The 14774-nt window shown below is 43.7% G+C and overlaps 1 protein-coding gene and 1 long non-coding RNA gene across 5 annotated transcripts in view; one reads left to right on the top strand and one right to left on the bottom strand.

The window, feature by feature from the left end:
• The window catches only part of LOC117366931, a 166202-nt gene that overhangs the window by 80229 nt on the left and 71199 nt on the right, over positions 1-14774 (top strand). The gene's annotated exons all lie outside the window — the stretch shown is intronic.
• The window catches only part of LOC117366926 (probable cation-transporting ATPase 13A4), a 93174-nt gene that overhangs the window by 75058 nt on the left and 3342 nt on the right, over positions 1-14774 (bottom strand). For 2 of the 3 annotated variants that reach the window (XM_033958968.1, XM_033958971.1), the window contains exons 2-3: positions 5261-5434; positions 4095-4241 (exon numbers count right to left, since the gene is read on the bottom strand). In XM_033958968.1, the coding sequence (XP_033814859.1) occupies positions 4095-4241; positions 5261-5434 (321 nt within the window). Of the gene's footprint in view, positions 1-4094; positions 4242-5260; positions 5435-13766; positions 13916-14774 lie in introns of those variants that run through there. The other variant, XM_033958970.1, reaches the window with a different exon arrangement.

Raw genomic sequence — 14774 nt, 5'->3', positions numbered from 1 at the left:
ACTTCTGGCTTATGGACAGTGTGGCAAGTGAATCTTCTCGTCAATCTGGCAACGACGCTAATGAATGAATGTCGGAACCAGTTTGTTTACATAAAGGCAGTATCCTATGGAATCCGTACATATCAAATTTAGAACGGTAGACTATCCCAATCAAAATTTATAGGATTTTAAAGTTATGGGACAAATATGTCCCTTGGTCTTGAAAGGGTTAAGACCTCTCTGTTTCCTTTACCAATTCTCTCAAGAGTTTCCAAAACTATTGACATGTATACGACTATCATTTCTCTTCTGTAATATTTTGTAACAAGTGGATTATGATGTTTGGCCATTCCATCATTGACCCTCTCTATGTTGGTTCCACTACAACAGGAAAGACTACTAGCCTCACCAAGCACCACTCCAATAAAGAAAGACTTATCAGGTTTTAACGTTATTTAAAATCCCTTGGTTATATGGCAGATAACATACGCAAAATACGGTAGAGACGGAGCAGTACAGTTGATACCTGCTAGGAGACAGGTTAGGATCTTCTTAGAACAGAGCTGGTAATAACAGAGGGCATTCCAGGGTTAACAGCCCTCACTAATATCATCAAAGAGGCCACTGGTTTAAGACGGTAACGAGTCACCTACTTAGGCGCAAGTGTCTATAAGAGATTAGAGTGAGTATAGAAATCATGTCTTCATTTCAGGAGTGGAAGCAGACACCTTTCTTGAGATGATCAAAGGTCCACGTCTAGATTATCCAAGTGCTTGAAGATTAGTGTATTGCATAATCTACATATTTACTTGTGAACTCAGCCTACACTCTGCCCAAAATTCACCCTTGCATGCCTACCGGCAAAGTGCATGCCATCGTATCCTGAAGCATATTTTAACACCTGTCAATATTTTATGAGGACAGTTTTCTACTTATGTCATGTGGCTCCAAGTGTATGAAAATGGCTTTTATAAATTTACCCTCTAAATATATAAGTTCATTCGAGTCTTGGGCCAAAACAGATTAGGTATCAGAGTATGGAATTCTGTACTTTTTTAAATGATAAAACAATGTGGTAGTGCGAGGGGGGTGCTGAAAAGTTGTCAGCCCAACCAACCAACTTCCTAAATTCTGAGCGTTATTTTGCCCCTGTAGCTGAAAAGAGTGTCATCTTATTTCGTTAAGTGACAATTTGCAGAAATTAAATTCTATGTTTTCGCATTGTTTCAGATCATTGATTGAACCAATTTCACGTCATTCTAATGAAGATTAGATGATACCTTTCTTTTAAAATTTCTCAGTATTTTTTCATTACTATGGGCAATCTTCCTGTGATTGATGTTTCTTGGACAACAGAAACGATTGTCCACATTAGCAGATTTGACTGGTATTAACTGGAACTAGCTATTTGCAATGATTATGCTTCCAGCTAGTTTATTGAAACTCTTTGCCAGCACTAATCATTGGCCATATCGAGAGCATTGTTCAGTGTTCCTCAAACTTAATCCCATTTAATTACTTAAAAATGAATATAATCCCAGATGATGATGAAAACAAAATAGCAAAGCCAGTCCCCCCTCCTCTCTCTCATGCACCTATGTTGCTTTTAGAAAAGTCATAAAAACTGCCTTATTTGACAAACATATCACCTAAAACATTAACTACTCCAAACACCACTTCCAATTCTTTTTTTCCTAATATGCCCCCTCTGAAATTTCTTAACAAATTGTATTCTGTAATTCGCTACTTTTTCTAAAAGGGCCCCTCTGAAATTCTAAGCAAACTGTATGTTGTAATTCGCTGCATTTTTAAGATGCTGCATACTGCAAATTCACTGTCTATTTGCATATTGTAACTCGCTGATTGTCCAGCTCTCTTTGTTGTGAACTGCCTAGAAGTCGCACGATTGTGGCGGTATAGAAAAATAAAGTTATTATTATTATTATTCCTCTTATATCCAAAGCATGAAGACTGTCGCTCAATGTTCTTCAATGCAAGGCCCGGGGGCCAATGACAGCCCCTGAAGCCCTCTGGGACGACCCTCCTCATCATTCTGACTGTTTTTCTGCTACTCTTTGCCTCTCTACCCAAGCTCATAGAGGAAAGTGGATGGGAGGAAAAGACACTGCGTGAAGGAGAAGGCATTTCTCAGTAGATGAAGTAAATGCATTTGGAAAAGCATTCCTTTTTCAGCAGGCACACAATAAGAAGTTTGAAGGCAGGCCTGTGCGGTCGATATCATCGACACACACTGGACGGCAGTGTCACGGCCTCACATGGGAAGATAATTGGTGTCTCTCCTTCATCTCAGTTGGATTCAAAGTGGCTCCAGCTTAAAAATTAATGACGACCATTGCTGTTGCAGCAGTCAACCCAGGGCTCTGTGTGTCATTGTGTGCTTACAGAGCTCAGTACTCAAAGAAGGAGGAGGCAGGATCCGTGAACATCACTGATTCACGGGTCATAGTGGAGGTACAAGGAAGGGAGAAAGGAAACAAGGTAGGAGGTACAAGGACCTGTGAACATCACTGACTCACGGGTCACAGTGGAGGTACAAAGAAGGGAGAAAGCGAAGTTACTTACCTGTAACGGGAGTTCTCCATGGACAGCAGGATAAGTCAGCCACACTTTTGGTGAAGTTCATCCGAATTGGGGACGTAGATGACGTCACCAAAAGTGGGGCTGACTTATACTGCTTGTCCATGGAGAAAGGAAACAAGGTAGGAGGTACAAGGACCTGTGAACATCACTGACTCATGGTTCACAGTGGAGGTACAAGGAAGGGAGAAAGGAAAGGGGATGGGATTTGATATACTGCCTTTCTGTGGTTACAATTGAAGTGGTAACAGGTGCTTATTTTGTGCCTGGGGCGATGGAGGGTTAAGTGAGTAGTGAAGAGTCACGATGAGCTGGAGTGGGACTCAAGCAGCTCTGTTTCTGTTTCCTTTGATGATATGACTTCACGTCAGGTCCTGATCCACAGCTTGGGAACTACCGCTTTGCAAGGTCTAAGCAACATATGTGCTTTAAGACAGCGGTGAAATACTCATTGCGTTGTAGTTGCTTAGTAAATGCACTGATAAAAGGGGCATCTTTGCAAACACGGGAAGAAACAGAAAACGAAAGGAATTCTAAACAAGGGAAATCTTGACTAAAGATGTGACGGACAAAGACACACCATGGGGCTCTTCTTCCACCTTGTGCCCAAGTAGGTGACTCGTTACCTTCTTAAACCAGTGGGTCTCTTTGATTATGTTAGTGAGGGCTGTCGCTAACCCTGGAATGCCCTCTGTTATTTTGCAACCTCAGAGAAGAGCGACTAAAATGGTAAAGGGGCTGGAGGAGTCACCGTACAGCGAGAGATTAGAAAAACTGGGCCTTTTCTCTCTTGAAAAGAGGAGACTGCGAGGGGACATGATCGAAACATTCAAAATACTGAAGGGAATAGACTTAGTAGATGAAGACAGGTTGTTCACCCTCTCTGAGGTAGAGAGAACGAGAGGACACTCTCTAAAGTTGAAAGGGGATAGATTCCGTACAAACCTAAGGAAGTTCTTCTTCACCCAGAGAGTGGTAGATAACTGGAACGCTCTTTTGGAGGCTGTTATAGGGGAAAACACCCTCCAGGGATTCAAGACAAAGTAGATAAAGACAGGTTGTTCACCCTCTCCAAGGTAGGGAGAACGAGAGGACACTCTCTAAAGTTGAAAGGGGATAGATTCCGTACAAACGTAAGGAAGTTCTTCTTCACCCAGAGAGTGGTAGATAACTGGAACGCTCTTTTGGAGGCTGTTATAGGGGAAAACACCCTCCAGGGATTCAAGACAAAGTAGATAAAGACAGGTTGTTCACCCTCTCCAAGGTAGGGAGAACGAGAGGACACTCTCTAAAGTTGAAAGGGGATAGATTCCGTACAAACGTAAGGAAGTTCTTCTTCACCCAGAGAGTGGTAGATAACTGGAACGCTCTTGCGGAGGCTGTTATAGGGGATTCAAGACAAAGTTGGACAGGTTCCTGCTGAACTGGTGAGACTGGACTCATTTGGAGCACTGGTCTGACCCAGCAGCGGCAATTCTTATGTTCTTATGTCCCTAAGGCAATCTGCAATCACTCACTTTTAATTCTGGCCTCATTATCGCTCTGTTTATGACGGAGTTCCCATCTGTGATCATCAGTTGATCTGGTTTCCCAGCCAGTGACTTATCCAGGTCAGATAGAAAGACCCACATCACCTTCTTCCTAGAATACTTTTTAAAATCATCCTGCAGGAAGAACATGGAAGAAACATTTATCACTAATGTGGAGATTCTTCATTAATCATTTTTCAGTCATCAATAGGACGGACTAATAGGATTGATCTTTCCATGTTCCATGTTATTCAGGGTCTAGTATAAAGCAAATATATTCCATTAATTAGAAGGAAATTTTACAAGAGTTAGACACCATTTACATATGTAATTAGCAACAAACAGGTGCAAATAGGCATGGACGAATAAGTAGTCATTTTAATTAAGCTGATACATATATGACTATGCAGTAGCATGCAGAGATTTCAAGGATGTGTGTGACATGTGTGGTTTGGACGGTCCGACATATACACGCAGGGCCTGATTCTCTATAGCGCACCTTACCCCCTCTTCTACGAAACCGCGCTAGTGGTTTCTAGCGTGGGGAGCCACGCTGAATGGACCGCACTACTCCCGACGCTCATAGGAACTCAATGAGTGTCGGGAGCAGCGCGGGCCATTCAGCGTGGTTCCTTGCGCTAGAAACCAGTAACGCGGTTTCATAGAAGAAGGGGTTAGTGTGCATTATAGGCGTGCAGGCATGTGATTGTCAATCACCCGCTAGCCGCGCATATTAGGATCGCGCCTACAGTTTTGTATAGGCCTACTTTTCGCACTTTCATAGGCGCATAGTGATGCCTACGCACACGTAAGGCAACTTCTGGCGCAAACCATGCCTTCGCCTGCCTTAAACATGCTTAGGCATTGCTATGCGCCTTTGTACACCTGAGGTATGCACGAGGTAGGCGCGTTAGTACAGCGCGCCTAATTTTTTTTTTTTTAAAGTGCTCTGCCATTGCATCGTTAGGTAGCGGTAGCATGCCAGCCACCACGTGCTATAGAGAATCAGGCCCACATTGTGTATTTTAAAATGGCATTCACCAATATCCAGGCAAATTTCCCAATGGACTTGATTCACGTCACATACAAGGGGTATGCAACAGTATCCTGAGTGTTCAAGACCCAATGAAATCGTGGCGTTAAAGCCGACTTACTGTTGTTCTGAGCAAAACGACATCCGCTTCTTGTAAATAACATGGGATACAGTTCGCCCACACATCCCATTCTGGCTTCCAATAAAATATAAGCTGGAGAAACCCAAGAGACAGGATGTGACCCATAATGCACCAGGCTCTACGACAGCCTTCTGTCCTGTAGCCAAAGATGTCCTGCAGTGCAAAATAGAGTTGGTTTAGACCGTGGGATTATTTCTCCCTATAGCTGCTGGTGAATGTATGATTGGCTGTGATTTGTAAAACTGGCAGGTTTCTAATTTTTGGGCGGGGTACTGATCGCCCTAGGCAAATTAGCTCTTTGCCTGACCCCACCCCACTGACTCCAATATACACGCTGCCCATCCTCTCCTTCACTATGGAAGATACCATGAGCACATTAAAAAAATATATATCTTAAGTCATTTATGTCTCACTTGAAAGCTTATTATTTCAAAATGGCATTTGAACCTACTTCCTAAGCGTTTGTCACTTTGCAACTTTTTCTCATTCCTTCTGACTTGGTAATCATCATCTTACGCTTTCTTACTTCCTGGTTTCCCTTTCCTTAACCTACCCTCTTGTTCCTATCCTGCTTGTTTTTGCCCCCAAGATATTGTAAAGAGTTTTTATTTATTTTATTTTCTTTCTTGTAATTCAAATAAAGTATCCTGCCTTAGTTCTGGGGGAAACAGGGCAATTGATCAGATTCCACTGGAAGTTTTAGTTAACGTATCTGGGTTTAGAAGAGGCTGGACAAGTTCCTGGAGGAATCGTCCATAATCTACTGTTAAGCAATATTTGGGGGAAATACAACTGATCGCTGGGATCAGTAGCTTGGAATCTTGCTCTTCTGGGATTCCAGAATCTTGTTACTGCTTGGAATTCTGCCAAGTACGTGTGACCTGGATTGGCCGCTCTTGGATGCAGGAACCTGCTCTAAATGTACCATTGGTCTGTCGTAGTATGACAGTTTTTATGTCCTTAGTAGATTTGTATCACTTGGTTATACGAGGGGATGCTGAAAAGTTCTCAGCCCAACCAACCAAATTCCTAAATTCTGAGCGTCATTTTGCCACTGAAAAGAGGGTTCTCTTATTTCCTGAAGTGCCAATTTGCAGAAACAAAATTCTCTGTTTTGACAATGTTTCAGATCATTGATTGAGCCATAGCCACGTCATTCTCTTCTTGGTTGGGGGAGAACTTTTCAGCAGCCCCTCGTAGTCTGAAGAGTTTCAGTCTTTGGGAAGCAGAGCTGAGATTATGATGTCATAATGCCTCCTTCCACCAATAAGAGCCAACCTCTTCAGTGATGTCACAATGGCTCGATTGTCCTATACTTGGCTCACTTTTATTACATACGAGGAGGTGCTAAAACGTTCTCAGCCCAACCAACCAACTTCCTAAATTCTGAGCGTCATTTTGCCACTGAAAAGAGGGTTCTCTTATTTCCTGAAGTGCCAATTTGCAGAAACGAAATTCTCTGTTTTGACATTGTTTCAGATCATTGATTGAGCCATAGCCACGTCATTCTCTTCTTGGTTGGGGGAGAACTTTTCAGCAGCCCCTCGTAGTCTGAAGAGTTTCAGTCTTTGGGAAGCAGAGCTGAGATTATGATGTCATAATGCCTCCTTCCACCAATAAGAGCCAACCTCTTCAGTGATGTCACAATGGCTCGATTGTCCTATACTTGGCTCACTTTTATTACATACGAGGAGGTGCTAAAACGTTCTCAGCCCAACCAACCAACTTCCTAAATTCTGAGCGTCATTTTGCCACTGAAAAGAGGGTTCTCTTATTTCCTGAAGTGCCAATTTGCAGAAACAAAATTCTCTGTTTTGACATTGTTTCAGATCATTGATTGAGCCATAGCCACGTCATTCTCTTCTTGGTTGGGCGGAGAACCTTTCAGCACCTCCTCGTAAGTATATGACCTGTAGGGAGCTGTTTTGTCTTCCATGTACTTTAATTCAGGAGTCATCACTTTTAATCAAATCTCGATCAGTAACAAGTAACAAAAGACATTACAAGAAGTGTGGAAATGGAAATCAGTTTTCATTTGGAAATTAGATTAAAACAATTCCCTAAGGCACTAATACTTCTTTCCTGATTTTTATGTGTCTTGTCTTTCAAAGTTTCTATTCAGTGCCTGTTTTCATTGTTACGAAATACAGGTAAAATAATGTTCAGAACACAAAGAAGAATGAAACTGGAATAGTCAGTTTTAACAGTGAATGGATTTAAGCCAGGGATTCTCAATCCAAGGTTCAAATCAGGTTTTCAGGATACCTACAAGGAATCTACATGAGATGGATTTGCTTGCATCATAAGAACATAAGAATAGCCTTACTGGGTCAGACCAATGGTCCATCAAGCCCAGTAGCCTGTTCTCACGGTGGCCAATCCAGGTCATTAGTACCTGGCCAAAACCCAAGGAGTAGCAACATTCCACACAGAATCTCAAATAGTAAGATTCCAGAACGGCAAAGAGTAGCAACATTCCATTATCTCACAGTAAGCAAGATTCCGGAACGGCAAAGAGTACAACATTCCGTGCGGAATCCCCAAAGAGTTGCAACATTCCATTATCTCAGAGTAAGCAAGATTCCGGAACGGCAAAGAGTGCCACATTCCATGTGGAATCCCCAAAGAGTAGCAACATTCCATTATCTCAGAGCAAGCAAGATTCCGGAACCCCAAAGAGTGCAACATTCCATGCGGAATCCCCAAAGAGTAGCAACATTCCATTATCTCAGAGTAAGCAAGATTTCGAAACAGCAAAGAGTGCAACATTCCATGCGGAATCCCCAAAGAGTAGCAACATTCCATTATCTCAGAGTAAGCAAGATTCCGGAATGGCAAAGAGTGCAACATTCCATGCGGAATCCCCAAAGAGTAGCAACATTCCATTATCTCAGAGCAAGCAAGATTCCGGAATGGCAAAGAGTGCAACATTCCATGCGGAATCCCCAAAGAGTAGCAACATTCCATTATCTCAGAGTAAGCAAGATTCCGGAACAGCAAAGAGTGCAACATTCCATGCGGAATCCCCAAAGAGTAGCAACATTCCATTATCTCAGAGCAAGCAAGATTCCGGAATGGCAAAAAGTGCAACATTCCATGCGGAATCCCCAAAGAGTAGCAACATTCCATTATCTCAGAGTAAGCAAGATTCCGGAACCCCAAAGAGTGCAACATTCCATGCGGAATCCCCAAAGAGTAGCAACATTCCATTATCTCAGAGTAAGCAAGATTCCGGAATGGCAAAGAGTGCAACATTCCATGCGGAATCCCCAAAGAGTAGCAACATTCCATTATCTCAGAGCAAGCAAGATTCCGGAATGGCAAAGAGTGCAACATTCCATGCGGAATCCCCAAAGAGTAGCAACATTCCATTATCTCAGAGTAAGCAAGATTCCGGAACAGCAAAGAGTGCAACATTCCATGCGGAATCCCCAAAGAGTAGCAACATTCCATTATCTCAGAGCAAGCAAGATTCCGGAATGGCAAAAAGTGCAACATTCCATGCGGAATCCCCAAAGAGTAGCAACATTCCATTATCTCAGAGTAAGCAAGATTCCGGAACCCCAAAGAGTGCAACATTCCATGCGGAATCCCCAAAGAGTAACAAGATTCCGGAACCCCAAAAAGTGCAACATTCAATGCGGAATCCCCAAAGAATAGTAACATTCGATGTTACCGATCCAGGGCAAGCAGTGGCTTCCTCCATGTCTTTCTCAATAACAGACTATGGACTTTTCTTCCAGGAACTTGTCCAAACCTTTCTCTATATGCAAATCTATCTCATGCATATTAATTGCAGGTATCTTGAAAACCTGATTGGCTGTGTGTGTCCCAGAGACTGATGTTTATCTCTCCGTGAGCAAAAACAGTTTGAAAGTGGTTTACAATCGTTGAGTAAAAATACATAAAACCAAATTCACAGCAATAATTTCTAAATGCTTCAAGCAACAGGACTTGAGTGGAAAACACCTTCATTTTCTTTTATTTCATTTCATTTGATTTTTCTGCTATTTCATTTTCCCCCTCCTTTAATAACGCGTAGCGCGGGTTTTAGCGCTGGCAGCGGCGGTAACTGCTCTAATGCTCTTAGGAATTTTATGAGCATTGGAGCAGTTACCGCCATTGCTAAAACCTGCACTACATGTTAGTAAAGGAGGGGGTTTGTTTGCCAAATTATTATATGTCTTTTTTTACCTTTTTTTAAAAAAAAAATTTTATTTTGTTTCCACTAGAGGTCTGCACGGGAACGGGGATCGCAGAAATCCCGCGGGTTCCACGGGGGTCCCGCGGGAATCCCCCCTTACCCACGGGACTCCCACAGGGACCCTCCTCTAGCCAAATCCCACCCATCCCCGCCAGGATCCTCTCCGTCTCCACCCATCCCCGTCAGGATCCTCTCCGTCCCCACCCATTCCCGCAAGGAATTACCTCCATCCCCGCCCATCTCCATAAAAAGCAGCAATTTCTTCTGACAGGATCATCAATTCCACAGTTTCTTTTGCTGTTTTCCTTGTGGAATCTCTTTGGTGGAACCCTTTTTTTGTTTTCTGTTCAGGTAATTAACTTATAAACCCCCTCTTTTAGTAAGGCTGACGTGTCCATTATATTATAAAGAAGCAGCTGTTAGCGAAAGTCACGTCGGGAGGGAGACTCGATTATCGCAGCTTCAGGACTGTTTATATTTGTCTCACGAGTTTGTTTATTGAGGCTGTTTCGGTATTGGACTGAACGACATTTCCTGCCAAACTTATTCAGCTAAGTGATTTTTCTTTATACTGGATTTGAAATCACAATAATAAGGATTCATTGTCTGAATTGTGGGCGGCTGCTATGATGGTCCTACTGAACAACCTTATTTGATCACAATAGTTGGACATTTTATCGGTTGTGGGTCTGAGTGCTGTTATATATTGTTTAATTATTTTTGAAACATAGAAACATGACGGTAGATAAAGGCCAAATGGCCCATCCTCAGCATCCACCATCTCCTCCTCTCCCTATTGGCTAAGGCTTTTTACACCTGTATTGTGATGTCATAGAACTTTATGGTTATAGAAACGTGATGGCAGATAAAGGTCAAATGGCCCATCAAGTTTGCCCATCCACAATAACCATTATCTCTTTCTCTCTCCGAGAGATCCCACTTGCCTATCCCAGGCCCTTTTGAATTCAGACACAGTCTCTGTCTCCACCACCTCTTCCAGGAGATGCTTCCACGCATCTACTACCTTTCTGTAAAAAAGTATTTCCTTAGATTACTCCTGAGCCTATCACCTCTTAACTTCATCCTATGCCCTCTCATTCCAGAGCTTCCTTTCAAATGAAAGAGACTCGACTCATGTGCATTTATATAAAGTAGGTATTTAAATGACTCTTTATCATATCTCCCCTCTCCCGCCTTTCCTCCAAAGTATACAGGTTGAGATCTTTAAGTCTGTCCCCAAATGCCTTATGACGAAGACCACACACCATTTTAGACACCTTCCTCTGGACCGACTCCATCCTTTTTATATCTTTTTGAAGAAAAGTCAGCTGTGATTTTGATTTCAGATTTATTTGAATAATAACAAGACACCCCTTAGTACAGCAACAGGGTGTCAACATCCTAGGCACCGTGAGGGGAAGAAGTGCTGAAGCTGCCAGTTCTGCAAAGGGACCCTCATGCTTTCCTACATTACGTGTCTGTCCCCTCGCCACCGGAACCTTCTTCCAGAAAGTAACATAGAAACATAGAAATAGACAGCAGATAAGGGCCCACGGCCCATCTAGTCTGCCCACCTTAATGTCCCTCCCCTACCTTTGCCCTGTGAATAGATCCCATGTGCCGATCCCATTTTGCCTTAAAATCAGGCATGCTGCTGGCCTCAATCACCTGTAGTGGAAGACTATTCCAGCGATCAACCACTCTTTCAGTGAAAAAGAATTTCCTGGTGTCACCTCGTAGTTTCCCGCCCCTGATTTTCAACGGATGCCCTCTTGTTGTCGTGGGACCCTTGAAAAAGAAGATATCTTCCTCCGCCTCGATGCGGCCCGTAAGATACTTGAACGTCTCGATCATGTCTCCCCTCTCTCTGCGCTCCTCGAGCGAGTATAGCTGTAATTTGTCAAGCCGTTTTTTGTATGGTAGATCCTTGAGACCCGAGACCATCCGGGTGGCCATTCTTTGCACCGACTCCAGTCTCAGCACATCCTTGCGATAATGCGGCCTCCAGAATTGCACACAGTATTCCAGAGTATGCTCCCTTTCTCCCCTGGGTGAAGGGTCTGAGCTAAAACACAGCAGTTGCCTTTTTTTCTTTTGGTACTGCCAGGAATTCAGCAACTTGTTATCCGCAATTTGACTACGGGGATGAACGAGCTCGGGAGTGGCTGTGACTTGACTTGGAACCCACATGGAATCCTTGAAGAGCTACAGGATGTTCACTGCCTGTTTCATAAGTAATATATCCTGATACCTTGGGAGGGGGGGAAGACCCAACCCAATGTCAGCCTCCCATGACAAGTCAGGAAGGTAGGGATACTACATGTCTGGGTGCCTGGAAGGATTTCCAAAATCTGCCATTGGCCAGATTTTGGAAGACCCTCAGCTCAAAGTCATGTCTAGAGGGCCTCCAAGCATACAAAGATATAACACGATGACATCACACGCATTGCGTGTATGCAAGCAGCATCATTGTGTCGCATTGGCACTTGCTCGGAAGCCCTCCAGACATGGCCCCGAGCTCAGGGAAGAAGAAATGAGGTCTGTGTGTGGGCGGGGCTTGGGGACACCGAATGGGGCAGGGCCATGTTTTTTTCTTTTTTTAAACAAAGAAATCTGGTAAGCCCACATGAAGGGGATAGGTGCTAGTCTACTAATCTCTGTATCATGAAGTAGGTGGAATTCAATCTGGTGTTGACATCTTCAATAGGGTGATTCAGATACACCCCCCACTGCTTCCTGCTTCTCCCATTATTGCCATCCAGCCTTCATGTTATAATTACAATGCTCTTCTGTCATCCTTCACCGCTCTATCAGATCCTGCAGGGTGAAGCTGCTGTTCTGCTGGTCCCCAGTCCGATGGAACCCTTTATTGCCCAGCACAGCAAATGTGCAAATCATTAAACTCCCGTTGACCCTACCCTGACGTCCCTAGAGAGAAATATTTGAGGGGAAAAATTACGTATAGGGAGGGGGGCAAGTCAAACTGACATTTTTGCACATCATAACCCCCCCCATACACACACATAGTTTTAATTAGCATTATGACTGATTACATCATTCAACAAATTGGTTCTCTATTCTCTACAGCGGTGGTTCCCAACCCTGTCCTGGAGGACCACCAGGCCAGTCGGGTTTTCAGGATAACCCTAATGAATATGCATATCGGAGGTGCCAGGCATGCAAATCTGCTCCATGCATATTCGTTAGGGCTATCCTGAAAACCCGACTGGGAACCACCGCTCTACAGGACTGGTCAGAATCTCAACATAAACTTTGAAGGTCCAGTTGTAGATCGCAAACTTCATAGCTATCTTTTTGTATAATGTAACCAGTGGCGTAGTCAGGGGGAGGTGGGGGAACGAGGGGGGGGGTGGTCCGCCCCTGGTGCCATCTTGCTCGGGGCACCGACACCCCTCCTCTCCTCCACCCCCCCTTCCCGCTCCTCCCACCACTGTGCACACACCCCTCCCCCCTACCTTTTTAACTTCGGCATGAGCAGCCACCAACTTACCGCCCACATCGGCTTCGGCACTCTCTCCGACGTCACTTCCGGAACCCGCGCCTAGGAAGTGGCGGCAGAGAGAGCGCCGAAGCGGGCACTAAGTTGGTGGCTGCTCGCGCCAGAGTGACAATGCATGTAATAACTTTTAGGCACACCTACTTAGGCCAGCTAAAACCAGGCCTAAATGCCTACGCCTAAGTCATGCGCACCATCTGCCCCTGGCCACACCCCCTTTTAGATTCACATACTGAACATGGCGCATAACACTTTGTGAAAGGTGCCTACCAAGTTGCGTGTGTAACTTCTGACGCCAATTAGGGTTAGCAGGTGTTAATTGACAGTTATCAGTGCCGATTAAGCCAAATTAATCAATCAAGTTGTGTTCGCACATCAACTACAGGCGCCAATTGACCATATAAAGACTACAGGTGCTCACATGACCATATACAGAATTTGGTTTTGCTGAGAACTTTTCAGTGGCCCCCTGTTAGATATATCCCAAAGACTGGTTTGAGAACCCCTTTTGTAAAGCCTTTAGAGCACCATCACCCAGGGCTCAAATCCCCCAATATCATTTTTAGGTACTGGAAGGTTAAAAGTATAAGTTCCTTAATCTTTGTTGGAGTCATCAGTGGATTTAGTTAAAACGAGGAAAGGAGCCATAGCTTTTGAAAGCAACCTAGAAATGGATAAGGTCCAATCAATTAGTATCACTTTTGAAAAAGGCACACTGGTAACCTATTTCCCATAGAATTACATTTAAAATACTTTTATCTAACCTTTAAGGCACTTTCTAACCATTCGCCTGCTTTCCTCGATAAGACTTCTCATTCCATGTATAACATCGAGACCGCTTCGATCCACCCAACAATCTCTTCTCGCAGTCCCCTCCATTAGGCGATCACGTGATAACACCGCCCGAAAAACTATTTTTTTCAGTGTTTGCACCAACGTTGCGGAATGCACCACCATTTGCCCTTAGGCGTGAATCCGATCTTTCCAAATTTTAAATCGACACTCAAATCCTCTCTCTCTAAAAAAAGCCCCGGCCTCCTTTCGATTTTTTCCCTTTTGTGTCTGGTGTAGTTCTTCGTGAGTCTTGTCTTTCTATGTATTTGCATTTGTAACTCCTTCAGTGAAATGTTGTAAACCGCTTTGGAAATAAAAAGCAGTATATCAATTCATAATAAACTTGAAACTATTTTTACTAACCTTTCTCTTCTATGTACTCTGCGTGAAATGACAAGTGAATGCCAACATGTCAATATTTGCAAAGTGTTTGAGTGGTGTTTCTGTTACCCTAGTTCAATATTCTTATTGCGAAATCACTTGATCTATTGTATAATGTAATCAGTAGCAGAAACATGATACTGAGGTCTTTGACCTATCTGTGGCTTCAGACCAGCTGAGCACACTTGAGCAATCACACACATTTGCCAGCAAGGGCTAAAGACGCATTTCCTTGATCATAGTAGACAAGAAATGCTTTGTTTACACTTTCCACCTGCTTTGAATGATCAATTTAGGTCTCGAGCGTTACCATTTCTGGAAAGCTGTTATGCTGTCTGCTACCACGATTCACCTGTTCGTTAGCCCGACATCGTCAGGGCAGTTTTGTAACTTAACCTAATATAAATTCCCATACATACCGCAGTAACCTTTCAGTTCAACGCGGTTAACAACACCTCAAGAGACTACAGTGTTCCCCTGCGAATTCACGGTACGTGGTTCACGGGCCCGGTCATTCGCGGAATTCTCCGACCGCCTCTTCGTGTACTAAAGTCGGG

This window comes from Geotrypetes seraphini, chromosome 9 (assembly GCF_902459505.1).
Source record: "Geotrypetes seraphini chromosome 9, aGeoSer1.1, whole genome shotgun sequence".
Classification (NCBI taxonomy): Eukaryota; Metazoa; Chordata; class Amphibia; order Gymnophiona; family Dermophiidae; genus Geotrypetes; species Geotrypetes seraphini.
This window is presented reverse-complemented; position numbering and strand designations above follow the sequence as displayed.